The sequence below is a fragment of the Stenella coeruleoalba genome (assembly GCF_951394435.1).
Source record: "Stenella coeruleoalba genome assembly, chromosome: 20".
Taxonomy (NCBI): Eukaryota; Metazoa; Chordata; class Mammalia; order Artiodactyla; family Delphinidae; genus Stenella; species Stenella coeruleoalba.
In genome coordinates, this window is record NC_137166.1 from 19,504,148 (window position 1) to 19,523,486 (window position 19,339).

Consider the following 19,339-nt stretch of genomic DNA (forward strand, 5'->3'; position numbering starts at 1 on the left):
TCCTACAGCAGAGGATAGCTGCCTGTGGTGTGCCTCCTTTTGTAGCTGAACCAGAGACAGTGGCAGTGCCAGGGTCAGAGTGGCCCTGGAAGGGATTCCCTGTGGCTCTGGGGTCTGCTACATCCATAGCCCCTTCAAAGGATTCTGCTTCACGTAATCTGGCTGGCCTGGTGGCTGGACCAGTTCTGGGAGCTGAAGGTAAACACGGACAGGCTGGAGGGGAGGACGGAGCTGCAAAGACTGTCCAGTGTGGATGCTTTGGGTTAGGTGGTAACCAAGAGATCCCATCAGAGCCTTCTCTGAGGCATGGGTGTTGTACTTGTGCGTGTAGGTGCCAAGTTCAGAGGAGGTAGGGCATGGAGCTCAGGTAACATCCTGGGGCTCATTCACACTGTAAACCAGGTAAATGGTGCTCCCTGGAGGTGTGTCTTGCAACAGCTCTTCTGGCTTCCATAATACCTGGAAGTGGGAGGGAGTCTGTGCCACCAGAATGAGGTCCACATCCAGACTGTTTCCCTGCTGCCTCGGTCCCACTACCAACAGTTGTTTGGATATGGTTCCATCCTCCCTCTTCAAAAAGTTATTCTTTTCCCAGATATGCTGAGTATTATAGATGTATTCGTCACCTAGAAGGCAGGCAAGGTCAGAATTCCTCCTGGCAGAGAGGATCAGAGAGGCCCACCGAGTGTCTGAGATCACAGAGCAGAAGGAACAGTTGTATTCAAACCCAAGTCCCCTGTCCATCAGCAGCCTTTCCTAGCACTGTAGAATCCCATGATTCAGGAGCAAAAAACTCATGGTGGTGTCCCCACCAGATGATGAGAGCCCCAGCAACAGGGCCAGCGTTTTGGAGTCTTGGGTCTGGGGTCTTTGGAAGGCCCTGGAAGCTACTAGTCCTTCCCTCAGGCCAGAAGAGCTGCTCCTTAGGCAAGAGACATGAATCAGCACCAGGAGCCCCTGTCAGCTTTTGATGAATTTTCCCGCCACTAGTGCTAATTTCCTGAAAGGCTTTTCTTCCACCTTCAGGCTCCCCTTCAAAAGGGTCCTGGCTCCTTCACAGTAGAAGATACGTAATGGTCACCCAGTGACTCCTTGGTGAAGCCACAGGCGTGCTCCTCCACAGCACCTACGGCTGAACAGGCTGGGAGTAGACAGGAGTCCTGGACCATAGCTGGGAGGGCCCGGGGCTGGAGCAGCGTCCTACCCCAGAGATCGCTCCCAGTGCACTGGAGAGTGGAAACCAGACCTAGATAGGCAAGTGGCTTGCTTGAGGACACACACAGAGGAACAAGCCCAGACAGGAACACACAGCTCCCAAACTCTGCCTAAAAGAGATATGTTGACCTCTGCTCCGTGAGGCCACCTGCTCTCAGCCTCTGAGTTCTTTCAGGACTCACGTGGACCTTCCTCCCCTTCTGATTTGCTCCACAGACAAATAGGCCCAGACTCAACCCCCTGTGGCCATGGAGCTATCGTTGCAATGATAGAGGGTCAGTGGCAGGAGGCTGCAGTACTATCTTGATTAGCTTATGCAGGGGGAGGGGGCGTGGAGGGGGGAGCTTCCTCAGCAACACCTGGCCCTGCCTGTGCCCTCACCTTGGACTGGACTCCCTCTTGGGGCTTTTCCTGGTCCCACTTGGTTGGGGCAGAGATACCCCAGGCCCTGCGGAGGGTTCACATGAGTTCCCAGGCTGGGCTGGGTGGGAGAGCTCTGAGCCAGGGGCCCACCTATGGATGGGGGAGAGGGGGTGTTCAGAGTTGACCTCGCCCATCTGCTTTATGAAATTGTTTGCTCTGTTCCATGTCCAGAACTCACTGTCCAGTTCTGCACCACCCTCCCCCGGCCTCCCCACTTCTTCCCTCTCCTCCTCCAGTTGCTCTGTACTCTGTAACCTCCTGGAAGATAAGCCTGACCAGGACATGTCCTTCCCTTGGCTCCCCAGTACCTCAGGGTAGAGGCCGTGCTCTCTCCCAGGCTTACAGGACTGGTCCTCCAGCTCTGGGCCCGGTTCCTCTTTTAGCTGTCCTGTGTGGGCCAAAATGACGCAGAACTGTTGGGATGGAACAGGCTAATTCCTGCCTCCAGGCCTGTCTTTCTGCTGCGCCTCTGACGCAGCTCCCCCTCCCTCTCCACCTCCATCCCCTCCAGTCTTTCCTACTGGTCCTTTCAGGTGCTCCTCCTGGAAGCCCTCCTGACACCCCAACCCAACCCAAGATAGGTCATCCCTGTGCTCCCACAGCCTTTCCAGATGACCATTTCTATCGTGTCCCCAAGGGTCTCGGCAGCCAGACAACTGAGATGAGAAACAGGGCCCACTGCCCCCTTCTGAGTGCCCAGGTACTGCCCTTCTCCAGTCTGGACAGCCCCCGGCACTGCCCTGTCTCTCTGTCCATTTGCTTGTCTGGGCGTGTGTCCACCTGCTTCTGTTTCTTTCCTCCACTCCCTGGCTTTCTCGGCAGATTGTTCCACAGTCTCTTTCACCTGTCTCCGTACCTTTCCTCATGCTTTAATTCAATGCGCCGTCATCTCATTCCACAAAGGACCCAAGGTGCTATCTGTGTCATTGTCTCCCTTCCTCACTCAGTCCCCATGCCCCAATTTCTCAGTTTTCCCCCCTGCCACACACACAGCTAATGAGCTTGGTACGGAGAAAGGGGAATTCTCACTCCCTTAGAAGTGATCCCTTCTCCCTTACAGGAAGTCTGGCCCACCAGGGCCTGAGTGAGGTTCTAGGGCACAAGGCAGGCCCCCAGCCCTTCCCTACCAAGGCCAGACCTGAGTTGGGGGGGGGGTCACAGGGAAAAAGCCACCCTGAACCCCACACTACTGCATCCAGGACTGGTCAAGGGACTCAGCACCTCTAACCCAGCCCCTTGTGGCACAGGTGGGGGAAACAGAAGTATCCTGCAGTAGATCTCTTTGGTGAACCCCATTTGTGAACCTTCCTGCCAAACCCTTCCTCAGCCTCATCCAGAGTGTGTCCTGGGCTTAGGCCCACCTTGTCCCTCAGTACAGGGCTCCAGTGTGTCCAGCTTGGGCCGAAAAGGAGTCAGTTGGGGGAAGGGGAAGCCCTGAAGTGCCTGCCCCTTTCCTTCACCTGAAGCCTCCCTGGACCGCAGAGTTTCCATTAGCTTGGGATCCCAGCCAAGCCCCTGGAGCTTCTGCCCACAGCCTGAGGGCTCCTGGAGGGCAAGCCTGATGCCTCTTGGGTCTCCCAAAGCCTACAGGTGGGTGAGGCAGGTTGTGCAGGGCAGGGACCCAGCGGAGGAAGTCCATGCGTTCATGCATCGGTGAAAGAGACCTGTGGCCCGGCACTGCCCACCCACCCTTCTGCCCACCTCCTGTTGCACGGGAGCTTTAATCAAGCACAAGCCGAGGCTTTCTAAAGCCAGGTCCTGCTAAGGCTTCCAAAAGGGAACTGCTCTGGGCTCGGCCAGCCTAGGCCAGAGCTTCGGAGGTTCCGAAGTCAAAGGACCTTGAGGCTGTAAGAGGGCCTCCCCCACCCTCCCCCACCCCCACCCGCCCGCCGCTGCGCCGCTGCAGCCCGCCTGCCTGGCTATTGAAGAAGGCAGGCGCCGGGGCGCAGGCCGTCGGGGGTGCAGGAGCCCTCACAGGGAGGGAGGCCCCGTTCCGCTCACCCCCACCACCCAGCGGTGGCGAGTTGCAGCTCCCGGCGCCCTCGCGTCCGCCCGGGCTCTGGCCCCACGCCAGGCGCCTGGATCCATCACTGCAGTTGGCTGGAGGCCGGACGGCGCGTCCCCCGGGGCTCCCAGGCGGCTGGCGCTGTCTGCCGGGCAGGGAAGGCGGCGGCGGCGGCGCTGCGGGGCTGCGGTCAGCGCGGGCACAGCCGAGGGGCTGCGTCTCCCGCACTAATTGGCCCTTCCCCAGCCGCCACGGCCGGTGATTGCTGCTTCAGTGGGTGGGGATCTCGGGGTGTTGGAGGAGAGGAAGGGGCGAGCTGAGCCGCAGGGGCCCGCAGGAGACGCGTGTGCGCGCCCGGTTCCTAGGCCAGCTTTGCAGCGGTGCGCCTCCGTGCTCAGAGTGGCCCGGGCGAGCCGAGGTAAACTTGGAGAAAAGCCACAGAATTGTCCTGGGGTCTTCACCAAGATCTAATCAGTTCTGAGAACCGCTCCCTGCGGGGTAGGGTCTGGCAGGGGATTTAGGAAGGACTCTGGGTGGCCATCGGGGGATCCCAGCGAAGGCATGAAGACAGGGTGGAGACAGGGCAGTGGGTAGCCCTCTCCAACCCCCTCATTCAGGAGCGCCATCCGCGAGGAGCAGACAGGAAGAGAGGTACCCTCCGGGGCGGATGGGGAGGGTATGAGGCAGGGACGATGGGAGGCAGGGGCCCAGCTCACCATCCAGGCTGCCTACCGGAGTTCTTGCTTGAATTCCTAGAGAAGGTCCTAGAGTTTCCCAAAGTCCTTTATGATCCTCACAGCTGCTGCAGCCTGACTGGCTTCCGCCCAGCTGCTCTCCCTCTAATTTGGGGAAGCATAGCTTCTGGGTGGCTGTTTGGAGAAACTCCCTTCCCCAGATCTGTGTGAGAAAGCCTGAGGAGGGGAGAACTGAGGGACCCTCAGAAGCAGGTCTGGACCAGCCTGGATCCTCAGGGCAGAATGTCCCCTGTAGGCACTGGCGTGAATCAAGCCCAGCTAAACCTCAGCCAGGTGATGAAGTGATGAAGACTCTAGCACTGCGGTGCCACTCTGGGAAATGGCCTGATGGAAGAGACCCCAGGCTAGGGGTGATGTCACCTGCAGGGGTGGGGAGAATTGCACCCATGAGATGCAAAAGTGGGGACCACTGGCCATGGCTGGGCAGCCTGAAGGCGCTCAGAGAGGGCAGAAGCTGGGAGGGAGTCAGGAGTTCTGGGCTGGAGTCCTAGACCTAGAGCCAGTGCGGTCCTGTCTCTGGGCATCCTTGTTCTCGTCTGTTCAACGGGCCCCAGGGGTCCCAGAGGGGATCTAGTGTTGTTATAGTGGTTCTGCTGGTGTAACAACCAGAAAGGGCCTCCCTCTGCTGCTGGGCTAGCAGTGTGGGAGAGGGGGCCATATGCTTCCCAGGGCCCCAATTATCTGCACTGAGAGCTCTTAGCCTTTCTCTGCTGCCCAAGTTGGAGGGAACAACCATATCTGAGACCCCCATCCTGTCCCTTGGGCACCTCAGACTTCATGTGCCCAAAACTCGCTCCAGCCACACCCTGGCACACCTAGCACACCACACCTTACCCATAGCATCCACCTAGCCCCAGGGGCCTTCCCTCTATCCTCTGGCCATCCGTATGCTGCAGCTGCCCCTGTCCTGTCCACTTGGCCTCCTGCATCACTCTGCAGCCATCCTCTACTGTCCATCCTTTCTACCTCTATTTCAGAAACAGCCCCCATTAGATATGCCACCCCCCACCCCAAGCTGGTCTCCAAGCCTCTGCTTGTGCTTCTTTTTAACCCAGTTCCAGCAGACTGAGCCAACTCTAAATGCACATCTGATTGTGTCACTCCCCTGCTTAAAATCTCCCCCTGCTTGGGACTTCCCTGGTGGTGCAGTGGTTAAGAATCCGCCTGCCAATGCAGGGGACACGGGTTCGAGCCCTGGTCTGGGAAGATCCCACATGCCGCGGAGCAACTAAGCCCGTGCGCCAAAACTACTGAGCCTGCGCTCTAGAACCCGCGTGCCACGGCTACTGAAGCCCGTGCGCCTAGAGCCCGTGCTCCGCAGAAAGAGAAGCCACCACAATGAGAAGCCCACGCACTGAAACGAAGAGTAGCCCCCACATGCAGCAACAAAGACCCAACGCAGCCAAAAATAAATAAATAAATACAAGACTTGACCTTAAAAAAAAAAAATCTTTCCCTGCTCTCCAGTGCATTTTCAATAAAGTTGCTTAACTTCTCTGGGCCTCACTTTCTTCATCTGTAGAGTGGAGAAGACTTCTCTTTTTGCAGAGGGAAGAAAGGGAATACTCTTCTTTTTGGATTGTTGAGGTTCTTAACAAATGAATACACCTAAGGTGCTTAGAAGAGTGACTGGCACCTGGAATGTGCTCCAGTGTTTAAGCATTATTATTGTGGCCCACAAGGCCTTGTATGATGTGGTCCCTGCTCACTGCCCAGCCACATGTCCCTCACAGGGCACCTGACCTTACACCCACAGTACAGGAACACTCCAGGTCAGTGGTACCCCAGGAGTCAGGGGCAAAGCCCAGTCTCTAACCCAGGCCTGACTCCCAGGCCTGGTCGGTGGCCCCAACCCTGCCCAGAGGGCAGATGGGGGCCTCTGTTTCAGGCATAGAGCTCTGGGGGAATGTGGAGGGGCAGGAGGTGCTGGGTGATCTTTATGGCCCACCACATCCATAGTGTTAGCATTGCCCTTCCTGGGCTGGCTTGGTTTTCTCATCAGTGCTCCCTGAATGTAATGGACATCCTTGGCTGTGCGGGGCGGTACCCATGGCAGGGGTGAAGGCAGGTCTGTGGACCGGAATGTTCTTGCACATGCAAATCTTCACACGTATCTGTGCAGAACCCGTAGGCCATGCGGGCCTGCGTCCCTGCTTTGGTTTATCTGAGTACTACACTCACCAGTCCCGAGATGCACATGGCCCCTGATGACTGGCCAAACAAGGTCACCCAACCTGGGTCTCCGCCGAAGGCTGCGATGTTCTTCGGCACCCAGCGCAGAGCTGCAACCTGGTCCAGCGGCGCCCAGTTCCCGCGGGCCTGGCTATCGCCTGTGCTGAGCGCGCGGGGCTCACGATCAGGGTCCGGAGCCCCGACGCTTGGGTGCTGGGGGCCCCCGCCTCGCCCCCTGTGTCCCTCAGAGGCTGAGTCTTACCACCGCATCTCCTTCCTTATAATGGGGCGCCGCCCCATTGAGGCGGTAGCAAGCACCTGTCTGCTCCAACAAGCATTAGACCATGCCCCTGCCACGCCCCTCACGCGGATACGCCCCATAGGGCGTGCCCCTTTCCTTCCGCCCAATCCTCTCCTCCTCCCTCCCTGAGCCCAAGTCCAGAGGAGGCCCCGCCCCTGGTCCCCGCCTCGGGTTCCCGGCCCCGCCCACCTAAGGAAGCCCGGGACACCGAGGCTGTGGTGCAGAAGCACCAGCACCACTTTCTCCCGGGCTGCCAATTTGGAGCCATCATACGTGGAAGCGGAGCCCACGAGGAAGGCGTGTCCTGGGAACCAGACCATCACCTGGGCGAGAAGGGCTGAGGCCTGAGCGGGACAGTGGGGTGCTTGAGTGGGACGGTGCGTGGTTGAAGGCTGAGTACTCACAGGCAGCAGAGGGTCCCCGAGCGCTCCTACTGGCACGTACACATTCAGGTACAGACAGTCCCCACTGACATGCAGCCACTTGTATTTTTTGTGTGTTGAAGTACATGGAGGTGATCTGCCCCCAGGACTCCTGAAGGCACCTGTGGGCACGATGTGAGTTGGGGCCCAGCGCTGCGAGAATAGTGGCGAGAGTGGTTTCAACCCAGGTTCTGCAGTGAGGGGCCAGAACCCAAAGCAAAATCCAGGCAATATGTGTGTATGTGTGTGCGTGTGTGTATCCGTGTCCTAGCAGCCTTCACTAACGTTAGGTCCAGGGATGGGAGGCAGGTTGGCACCCCCTGCCTGTGCCTTGCCTTATGGGTCTGCCTGGGAAGCGGTTCCCTGCTCCTGCTGGAGACACATTGGTGCTGTCAAGCCATAAACCTGGGTGCCCTGGGCACCTCCTTTCCTTCGTGCCCTGTCCTCCGCTCAGTCTCTGTTCTGCCTCACAAACAACCTTTGAATAGGCCCCCTCTGTCCATCTCAGGGCTGCTGCCCTGTGAAGGCCACCACCACTCTGGCCAGGACTCTGCCCCTGCCTCTTCATCTCCCCTGCAACTCATCCTCCACATGCTGGCCAGAGAGATTGATAGACAACACAAATCTGACCACGTCATTTCCCTCCTCATTACCTTCCCTGCCTCCTCCTGCCCTCATGCACCCACACTGACCTAGGCCCTCCTTTCCATCTAGTCATCTCCTTCCCAGCCATTCTTTGTTCCAAATACACATGACCCCTTGCCTCTCACCTGCAAGCCCCTGTACTTCTGTTCTGTCTACCAAATGCCTTCTCCTCTGCCCAGCAAACTCCTACTCACATTTAAGGTCCAGCTTTAGTGGTGCGCCCCCTGCTGGGCACTTTCCCCTCTGTGCTTCCCAAAGCTCTATCCACCATTGACTACAATACTGGGTTGGAGTTATTTTGATTGGTTGTTTTTACTCCCAAAGGGCAGGGATGTAGGTGTATTCATCTGATTCCTGGCACTTGGCCCTGTGCCTTGCACTGTGTGGACATCTGGTATACTTATGGAGCTTAGGCTATTGGTCCACCTTGCCTTTTCTCCCTGCTGGCCCAGCCCTGAGGGTGGCTATTCTTATAACAGCTGGGGCTGGGCCCATTTGACTGAATGCAGGAATCCCTGTCTACCTACTCCTCTGTTCCTTTCTCTTGTCCCAGCCTGTCTTCAGTGTGTGTATGTGTGTGTGAACATAGGTGTAATCCACTCCCACCTCCCTAACCCTAGAGCATCACCTGCTCCCTTTCAGTCTTCCCAACAGCACTTCAACATACCTTGGTCCAAACCTACCCTCTACCAGCCACCTTCTCCAACAACTATGCTATCTCTCTCTTCCCCTCAAGGCCAAATGTTTCAACAAGTTGTCCTTCCCTCCGCCCCCACCAGCCTCTCCAAGGTCACGAGCAGGCAGCTTGTCTCTGTCTCTACAGATTGTCTTTGGCCTTCCTTGCTTGACCTCTCGGCAGCAGCTAATGTCGTTAGGATGCTGTCCAATAAATCACATGCAGCATCCCAGCAGGAAAGCCAGGCCTCTTACAGCCTAGAACAGGGGTTATAAGCATTTGAGGCAGCTGTCCCCAACCCGCCACCAAAGCCATTTTCGTCCAGGTCACCAGTGACCTCCATCTTGCTAAATCTCTCTCATCATCTTACTTGCCCTGGTAGCCCCTCTACATGGTTGACCACACTCTCCTTGAACAGCTTTCCTTCTCTGGGCTTCTGTAATCCCACTCTCCTGATTTTTCTGCCACCTCACACCTCCTCTTCTTCCTGGCCTAAGCTGGAGAGCGCCCCAGGCCTCAACCCTCATTTCTCTTTTCATGCTGATTATTCTTTCCTGAGCTGCTGTCCTTCAGGCCTAGGGCTTCACACTGTTAACCTGCTGATGACCAGTCTCCTTCCAGCTCCATTTATCCAGACTACCTACCCCACATCTCTACATGGATATCTATTAGACATGTCAAACTTAACACGCCCCCAAATGAACTCTTGTTTTGCCCAAACCTGCTCTTGATCTAGTCTTCTCCATTTCAGTAAATTGTACCTCTATTCCCCTTGCTGCTCTGCCCTGAAACTAGTTATTATCCTTGATTATTCTTCTTCCCTCGTGGCTCACATCCAATTCTCTAGCAAATCCTGTCAATTTTACCTTCAAAATAAATCTGGAGCCTGACCACTCCCACCACCGCCACTGTAACTACTCTGGTGGAAGCCACCATCTCTGTAACAGCTTCCTCTCTCCCTGTTCCCCGCTTAATTGCCACCCCACAGTCTGTTCTAAGCCATCCACACATTCTTACATCTAACACTCTGTGTTCCAAACAGCCAATGTCTGACAGCTCATGGCCAATGTTCCAACAACTGACACCTAGACTTCTATGCAAGGGACACCCCAATCTCTAAACCCCTGATCCTCAGGGTTCTAACAATGGTTATTCCATGTTCTGTCACCTGATCCATGGAGTTCCAAGTAACAGTCACACAATGTTCAGAATACCTTGGTTTCTCTCAGTGATGGCCAGTGTTTTAACAACCAACATGCCAGTGTTCTAGTAACAGTCAATCATGTTCTAACAGTGGACACTGTGTTTTTGGGCTTCCCTGGTGGCGCAGTGGTTGAGAATCTGCCTGCCGATGCAGGGGACGGGGGTTCGTGCCCCGGTCCGGGAAGATCCCACATGCTGCGGAGCGGCTGGGCCCGTGAGCCATGGCCGCTGAGCCTGCGCGTCTGGAGCCTGTGCTCCGCAATGGGAGAGGCCGCAACAGTGAGAGGCCCGCGTACCGCAAAAAATAAAAATAAAAAAAAAAATAACAGTGGACACCGTGTTTTTAACAACTAGACATCCAGTGTGGTAGTTGTAGTTTTCTATATCACCTGACACCCAGGTTCTCACAGTAGACATTTTTCTAAAGCCAATACTTTATCCAACTGATGCTGAACATTGTTAATGTTCACCACAGAATGTTCTGGACAGTGGGTTACTCAATGGTCTATGTAAACAGTAAATACACTTGTTCTTGGTAAACTGCCAAGCCCAGTGTGTCAAAGGGCAGCCATTGTCCCAACATGCTCATGTGATTCAGGGCTTGAGCCCAGCTAGAGGTTGCACTGAGACCCTGGGACATTAAAACTGAAACTGAGCCCATGCCCTCCCCATTTTGGCCTCCTTCTGCAGGGAAGGGCTGGTGGTGCCACGTGGGCTTGTTCTTAGGTTCAAGCACCAAGGAAGAGGGAAGAGCTCAGGGTTCACTCTGTGTGTGTGTGTGTGTGTGTGTGTGTGTGTGTGTGTGTGTATGTGTGTGTACTGCTCCTCACACACATTTAGGGAAACTCAGCTCCCCAGCAGGTCCTGGGGGCACAGTCAGTATGCACCTCCTCCTTGCCTGGAGCTCTCCCATGAGAGAATCAAGAACAGCATTATCAGTGCCTTAAACACCATCTGGACCAGCCACTTCATTATATAGGTTTGGAAACTGAGGCCCAGAATGGTTGCCAGGACTGCCCGTGGCCACACAGAGCACTCTTTTCAGTGGGTTGTTCAAACCCCGGCCCAGAGGCAGGCATAGGTTCACCGCCTTCCTCAGGGTCTGCCCACATCCCAGCTGACAGTCCTCTGGCTCTTACACTGGGGCATAGGTGGTAGCATCTCTGATTCCTTCCCAGGGCTCTGGGGGTTCTGGGGCAGTGAACCTGCAGGCACCCACAGGAGGTCTGTAGAAGGGAACTCCTAGGAAGGCATTGATGGGTGTCTTCCCCACGTGTACCTGTTTTCTTGGAGGGTCCCATATTTGGTAACCACTAGAGGCTCCTTGGTATGCAAGGCACCTAGGAAGAGAGAAGAAGAGTCACCCTGGACACCGAAAACACCTTGGCCCATCCGCCACAGGCACCAGCACCAGCTTGAAGCTTTTCACAATTGTGTGTTTGTCTTCTTTTTCTGTGTTCCTCTTAGTATTTTTCTCTATCGTTATTTAAGATTTCAAAGTTATGTTGGTAGATGCGTAAAAGTTCATGTCTGTTATATGAATACTTTTCGGTTGGTCATTTAATGTCAATAAGTGTGTCATTTATTTTGATTTCTGTTTGTCTGATATTGGTATGACTATATATCTTTCTTGTTGCTAACATCTGCCTGGCATTTTTCTGGGAAGAAATCACACACATATATGCATTCTCATACATATATCCACACTCACATTAATATTTACATGTACACGCAAATTTATACACACATGGGTATATATGAGCACAGCTCATTTACAAAAAAAAAACATGGGGGAACACAAGAGTTAAATGCATGCCCAGGGCTTCCCTGGTGGCGCAGTGGTTAAGAATCCGTCTGCCAATGCAAGAGACATGGGTTCGAGCCCTGGCCCGGGAAGATCCCACATGCCGTGGAGCGTGCCTGGCTCCACAACCACTGAAGCCCGAGCGCCTAGAGCCCATGCTCCACAACAAGAGAAGTCACGACAATGGGAAGCCTGTGCACCTCAACGAAGGGTAGCCCCCACTCACCGCAACTAGAGAAAGCCCGCGCGCAGCAATGAAGACCCAACACAGCCAAAAATAAAGTTAAAAATTAATTAATTAATTAATCTTTAAAAAATGTGTGCCCACATGCATATAAGTCTAGTTATATATAGGTTACAGTGTATCCATATGTAGCATACATTCACATCTGTACACTACAAGCATACCTACACCATAGCTAGCTCTTGCAATGGATACAAACTACACCAAGTTGAATTTAGACTCTGCCAATGGACACCTCTTGTTCTACGCCCTCACCCTGCCTCGCTCCTGTTGCCGAGGGTCACTGAGACCTCTCATTTGTTGCCCCTTCCTGAAGCACCCCTGTCCTTTCTTTCTCCTCCACCCCATTTATCAAAACTGAATTTTTTGGGAATTCACTGGTGGTCCAGTGGTTAGGACTCTGCACTCTCACTGCCGAGGGCTCGGGTTCAATCCCTGGTCAGGGAACTAAGATCTCACAAGCCACATGGAAAAAAAAAAAAAAAACCCTGAATTTTTCTGTGCCCTGGTCCCCTGGAGGCTCACTCTGCAAAGTGACAGAAGGCAAATCTGATCCAAATTTTATTGAACTTGATTGTGCATGAGAATCACCTGGGGGAATCATTGGGAAATTCAGATTCTTAGGTCCCCCCTACACCCTCTGAAAGGAAATCTCAGGTTGCATCAGGAAATTAGATTTGCAACCCTCTCTAGGAGACTTTGACGCAACTGCTGTTTGGGACAGCATTTGGTATTGGTGTGGTGTGAACACGCCCTCACACCCCAGCTGCAGCTGGCCAAAAATACCTCTCTGCCCACATCCCCAGGTCTCTCCTGGTCTTACATAAGCAATATCCAGGCACAAAGAATTGGCTGTAATGGTGGCCCTTCAGGCATGGAGGCAGGTCAGTGGCAGCATGGAGCCATCTCAAATCTCCTCTGTGTATGTAGCCCTTTGCAATTTACAAAGCCCTTTCACATGGTCCTCTCACATAGGCTTCTCATTTGCCCTGGGAGGAGTGGGGTGAGGCTTGGAGGCCCAGAGATGATCAGTGACCAGCCTGAGGTCTCACAGGACAGAGCCAGGAGGCCAAGGTCTATCATATTACCCAGATTTGCCCTGAATTCTGGGTCCACTTATTGAATAGCCAACGACTGTGATTGACTGAGCCTTGATTATAGCTTGGCGCTGTGCCAAACACTTATGTACCATTTTTACCTCATCCTCCTAAAACATTTATAAGGTAACTGTTACTATGTTCCCACTACACAAACGTGGATGGAAGTTCAAAGGGTTATATATAACTTGCCCAAAGTGACACAGAATGGCTCACATCAGAGTTCTGCTCTAAAGAGTAGTGTTTTTTGTTTTTTGTTTTTGTGGTACGTGGGCCTTTTACTGTTGTGGCCTCTCCCATTGCGGGGCACAGGCTCCGGACGCGCAGGCTTAGCGGCCATGGCTCACAGGCCCACCTGCTCCGCGGCATGTGGGATCTTCCCGGACCGGGGTACGAACCCGCGTCCCCTGCATCGGCAGGCGGACTCTCAACCACTGCGCCACCAGGGAAGCCCAACAGTAGTGTTTTACTGTCCTCACCCCAGCCACTGGGGGCACCTAAGCACGTGACAGAGTGCTCTACAGCCCTGAACAGGAGCTGAGATGGAGTGGTCTCCATCCCAGCTCTGCTATCCAGAGGCAATATGTAAGCACTTATGAAAACAATATTCCACATTTTTAGTAGTCATAAAATGTTAATTAAAACCAGGAGTCACAATTCCCACTAATAAATTACAAATGGTGGCACCCAATTGTGGCAAAGATACAATGAAAAGGACATTCACATATACTGTTAGTGTAGGATAAATTGATACACCACCGCAGGAAAATAATTTGGCAAAATGTATAAGAGCCATAAAATGTTCACATAGTTTTCTGACTATTTTCATAAGGGGTCCCACCCTTATGAAAATAGTCAGAAACGCATTAAAAGAAAGACTTTTATGAACCATAGTCATATATGCTATCGTGAGTACGGGAAGCATTATTTGTATCTGGGGACCAGGCAACATAAATATAACTATAAACTTAAGTTATAAACTGTTTATGGTATGATTTTAAGTGAATAAAAGCAGAGTATAAAATTGTATGCATGCTAATATCACAGCTATATACAAATATGCAATAAAAAAACTAAGAGAAAATGTGCCAAAATGCTAAAAGCGGTTTTAGCGAAGTTTCTCTCAAGTTAAAAAAATTTTTAATGCAGGGACTTCCCTGGTGGTCCAGCAGTTAAAACTCCGCTTCTACTGCAGGGGGCACAGGTTCGATCCCTGGTCGGGGAACTAAGATCATGCATGCTGCGTGATGTGGCCAAAAAAACCATTTTTTAAAATGCATTAATATGGGCAAAACTTATTTATGATAGAGGTCAGAACAGTGGTTACTTTGAGGGTATTGACTGGGAAGGGGCATGTCGGCTGCTGGAAATGTTCTAGATCTTGATCTGGTTGGTGGTTACATGATGGTTTTACACACACACACACACACACATACACATACACTAATATATATATACTAATATAATACGACTTTTATATAATACTAATTTTATAAAGAATATAAATATACAATTATAAACATATAAAATAATGTAAATTATAAGATACATTTTATTAAAATGTAAATATAAATGTCCACACTCCCAGCTCTCTACCACCCATCCTCCCAGACGTCTAAATGTCCCTGCCCTGCTGCCCCCAGGAGAGGCTGAGCTGTTGGCCTGTCCCTCTGTGTGTGAGTATCTATGTCTGGCGCTGGGTATGTACATGCTTGCCTGTGTCTACTGGGAGCATCTACCAGTCCCTTGCCTGGTGGCTGGGTCCAGGTGTGCACGTCTGATCCTGCGGTACCCCCTGGTGCTCACACACAGTGCTCACAGGACCCTTCCTGTCACCCTGCCACGGAGAGGCTCCCTGGGTCTACCAGTCCCTGCCCTGCAGGGCCTGTTCCGTCTGAGTTTGTGGGTGCCCCTGGCTTGCTCCCCTGAGCTCTGTGGCTGCTGGGTCCTGGGGCAGGGCCATCGGTGGACGGAGGATCCCCTGGCCGGCAGGGGAGGGGAGTTCCGTGAGTAGTGGCCCAGGGAAAGGAGAATAGAGAGGCAAGAAGACTGGAATCCCAGGAGCACCCCTTGTCTGAGCACTCCCCCAAGCCACTGGGGCCGTGCCAGGCCATTCCCCTCCCTCCCCGTGAGGAGAAAATCCTAGAAGCTGGGGGGAGGAGGAGGAGAGGCAGGGAAAGTTGGCAGTGAGACAGGGTCTGAGGCCTCACCAGCAGGCTTGCCCAACCCCTCAGAGCCCTTTGGCAATGGTGACACCAAAGCTGGTGACGTCCCCCACCCAACAACCCCTGCCTCCCCGTGGTTGCCAGGTGTGCTGCACCCTCAAGCCCGCAGGAAGAGGCCTGTGTGTACGTCCAGCATATGGTCAAAACCGAGCCCTTGATTCCCAGCCCAGTCCTGCCCGCCTCCACGCAGCCCCGGGAAGTCTTCCTTCTCCCACCTTTGTGTCCCCTTGGATACCAGGTCTGCCTGTCACTTCTATATCTAGAGCCCACCAGTGCCTTCCACCTACCCGGAAGCCCCCACTGACCCCCTCCCTGCTCTCCCTGTCCGCGCTCTCACCCACAACCTCCAACCTGTTCATGTCATCCCCGGGTTACCAGTTGAGCCCACAAGGGCCCTCACAGTCTGGTCTTTGCTGGCCTCTCCAGATGTACAGAACTGTGTTTTCTCAGCACATCTCAACCTCCAGGCCTTTGTTCCTGCCGTTCCCTCTACCAGGAACACCCTTCCTCTTTGTTCCCATCCCTCGAACCTACTCTTCTGGCCTGTGCAACTTCTGCTTGTCCTTCAGGTCTCAGTTTAGATGTCCCCCCTCCCCTGTCCCAAGTCACAGCCGGTCTATGCCTCCTCACGCCTATAGCCCTTTGCATCCCGTCCCTGGTGACACACTGTGAATGGGGCCTGTTTAACCTGTCAGGCTCTCTTATCAGCTTGTGGGGGCAAGTTTCCTGGTGGAAAGAGGGGAGAAGAATAGGAGGCCTTCAAGGTCGGTATAAAGAACTTGAACTTGCCCTGGGGGCGACAGGGAGCTTTTGAGCAGAGGAATGGCAGGACTCAGAACTCCTCTGGTTTATGACTCTCTTTTCTGCCCCAGATAAACTTTCCCCAAACACAACTGGTCTCACCTGCAAGTGTTTTTCATGTAACCGTCAGCAGCCAGGAACTTAGTCAGACTGAGGAAGGGTACGTGTGGGACCAGAGTCGGCAGGATGGGATTCAGCGGGGGCAGGGGAAGTCATTGTGATATGTATTAAAATCCAGATTTCTCAAGGGAACGGTGCATTGATCCTCAAAAAAAGAAATGTGTGCCCCCCTACTCAAAAACCTCTGGCTGCTTCTTACCTGTTGTAGCCTGAGTGGGTAGACCTCGTCTACCTCGTGACAACAGCCTGACTGATGCACTAGTCCAGATGCCTCCCCCAACCTGTTCTCCTGTGTCCCGGTGGGTGCTCCGCGACCTGTGCCAAGCAGCCCAGAAGGTGATCTTCCCTAGCTGGAGCGGGAGGAAAGAGCCCAGGCAGGCCATAAAGGGGTGAGGTGCTGGCGCTGGGAAGCTTGCATCTCACGTCCAAGGGTCAGGGCTCTGGCCCTGCTGGACTCTGCTCTGCCTTGTACAAGGGCCAAGACTGGGCAGCACGGACAAAGGGACTTCCCTCAGCCCTAGTCAGAGGCCTGTGGGGCCTGAGATCTGTTCTCGGCTGGATCCCCTTATGCCTCAGGACTCCTCTGACTCCAGGTCTCTGCCGTCGGAGTCCGCCCACTCTTCTGGTCAGGGAGGACAACACCTGTGCAGAACTAAGCAGAGCTGTGGTGCCTAAAGGGCCTGGGTTCAAGTCCAGCAGTCACCGTTCTCACACTTTCTCAGTCTTTCACTCACTCACCAAGCATCCTCTGATTCCAAGTCCTGACTGATCCTACTATGGGAGATGCAGAGTGGGGTCAGGCTGATTTCCACACTCAGAGAGCTTCTCAGAGGAGGACAGAAACACTGACAATGACACTGACAATGCTAGCTTAGAGTGGGCTATGCTGTAATGGACACAGATAGGGCCAGGACCAGAGAAGGCAGGGAAGACTTCCTAGAGGAGGAGGGTCCTCTGGGGAGCTTGAGGTGTGAGCTGGACCTCGCCATGAAGCAAGTGGGAAGAAGGAGAAGTTTGGGCAAAGGCCCTGTAGATGGGAAGTAGGTGATATGTCAAAGGAGTCATGGAGGAGCTGATGCTTTAAGGGACATGACCACCCATCAGCCTGGTTTGGGTTAAAGTCTCTTAGCAGGGGTGAAGGAGGCTGCCTTGTTGGGATGTGGCCACCCCTCGGGTTGGCCCCCAGCCCAGAAGACCCAGGACCTGCCTCCGAGCTCCCCCTGGGCCTTCCTGCCCTTCTGCTTCTGCTGCCACTGCCCGATCTTGGTGGGAAGTGTCTCTGCCCAGAACTGCTGTCGGGCCTTCCTTAGCTTCTGGCTGACCTGTGGCACCAGGCTGATTTCCAGGTATTGCTCTGAACAGTTGAATGTGGGCCAAGGAGGCAGCCCCTTGCCATTGGGATCCCTGGCTGGGAGGAATGAATGAAGACAAAGGTCTCCTGTATTGCTCCCTGGGAGGCAGATCTGAGTAGTCTAGGCCGAAAGCCAGGCATGCCTCTTTGCTTACTCACCCTGTCCAGGAGAAGTGGGTCCACTGGGCCATCATGGTGAGGCTCAGCTCCTGCTCCTCCCCTGTGGCTTCTGGAAAGGTTATGAGAGGGACAGACCTGGATCAAGGTCACGTGGGTCCTGGAGGAGACTCAAGTGTCCCCTCTGATGACCTGAGACCTCTGTTCCTGCATGCCCCGCCCTACCCTGGTGGAGCCGGCAGCCTAAGGATCTTGTGTCTGTTCATCCTCACCCAGCATGGAGCTCTCATCCACGAGGAAAGGACCCCCGAAGATGAAGGTCTTCTCAGCCCCATGATCAGCCCGCACCCAGGCCGGCTTGATCTTCGCAAAAGAACTGGGTCGATGCTGGAACTCATAGAAAAAGATGGAGCCCCCAGAATCTGTGGAGAGATGGCTGGATGAGAAGTAGATACCCACAGGCTGATCAGGTCCTATCTTTGGTAAGCCAGGCTCATCATAACACCAATACAAGTAATAATAATGATGATGACAAAATGGTGAACAGCAAGCCTCTACTGGGCGCTTGCTAGGTGTTGAGCACCATCCCATGTACTTTATGTGTCACTGTTCATTTTATCCTCATAAAAACCTATGGATTCGCTCATTATGTATTATTATTGCCATTTTACAAACAAGGAGACTGAGGCACAGAAGGGTTAGGTATCTGCCGGAGGTCACAAAGACAGGAACCTGGAGCTGTTCTAGGACTGTGTTAGAGATTAGCCATGAGGTCTGGAGGAAGCAAGACTTTTCTCCCAGGAGAAGGGCTGAAAGCAGAAGAAATCACTCATGAGTCAATTGAATCCCTGAGAATTGGTGATAAGTCCTGCTGGGTGACCTTTGGCAAGTCACTACACCTCTCTGTGCCTTGGTTTTCTCCTCTGCAGAGTGCCCTGCCAGAGTCGCCTCTCATTGCTGTGACACTGCATCCCTGAGAGGAAGTGGAGAGTGGGGGTAGCAGTGGAGCGTGGCACCATGTCACTTGTGATAACTCAGCTCCTGGGCCCAGGTGGGAAAGGTGGGACAGGTAGACAGGGATAGGCTTACCTTGGAGGTTTCTGGAAAAATTCAATGTTCATGACAACGTTGCTTATCAATTCCTGGAAGGCTTCTCATTCGGCTTGTCCATCTGAGCTGCTGTGTAGGTATTCATCTATGATGATGGCATCACCTCAGTGGGCACATCCTGGGGCAAGAGGCCTGCTCAGGTCCCACAGCCACAGCAGACCCTCCCAAGAAGCTCCACACCCTCCTGCCTGGCCTGTCTCATGTCCCAGGGCTCATGTGCCAGGAGCTAGCCACTTGCTGCCCTTGGGGGTTCTAGATGGTGTCTGGGAGGGATAAGGTCAGATCTGGAGTAAAATGCTAGCTCTGCAATCACTGCTTGGCTGTGTGACCTCAGACAGGTTGCTGAGCCTCTCTGAAAGGTAGCTCCTCCCTGGAAGGTTGTTTGGCAGCCTATGTGAAGCACAGCATTCTGGCCTGGAGCACGTGCTCAGTTGAAGTTAACCAGGAAGTTAGTGAGAGAACAAATCATGGGCACTCCCCATGGCTCCAGAGAGCAGTGATGAGGTTGTGTGAATGAGGAGGGCTCTGGGGGGTCTCAAAGAAGGGAAATGAACATAGATTGAGCACCTCCTGGATACCGGCTCCTTGGTAGACTCTTCAAATGCAGCATCCAGTATCCTTCTTAAACAGCTCACATGGGTGGGATGTATCAT

General features: G+C 53.6%; 2 protein-coding genes across 2 annotated transcripts; both read right to left on the reverse strand.

Moving 5' to 3' along the window:
* Positions 1–4,663: 4,663 nt before the first annotated feature.
* CES4A (carboxylesterase 4A) lies at positions 4,664–11,692 on the reverse strand (the record flags this gene model as incomplete). The annotated part of the gene is given in 8 exon segments (XM_079907895.1): positions 4,664–4,695; positions 4,698–4,758; positions 6,580–6,733; positions 7,061–7,194; positions 7,276–7,375; positions 7,377–7,415; positions 10,957–11,104; positions 11,107–11,692. Coding segments are annotated over 8 exon segments (771 nt in total). The 5' UTR covers positions 11,210–11,692.
* Positions 11,693–17,182: 5,490 nt separating this feature from the next.
* On the reverse strand, positions 17,183–19,339 carry CES3 (carboxylesterase 3; the record flags this gene model as incomplete). Its single annotated transcript, XM_079907896.1, is given in 7 exon segments — positions 17,183–17,512; positions 17,619–17,688; positions 17,849–18,144; positions 18,666–18,676; positions 18,740–18,780; positions 18,783–18,804; positions 19,265–19,339. Coding segments are annotated over 7 exon segments (804 nt in total). The 3' UTR covers positions 17,183–17,223.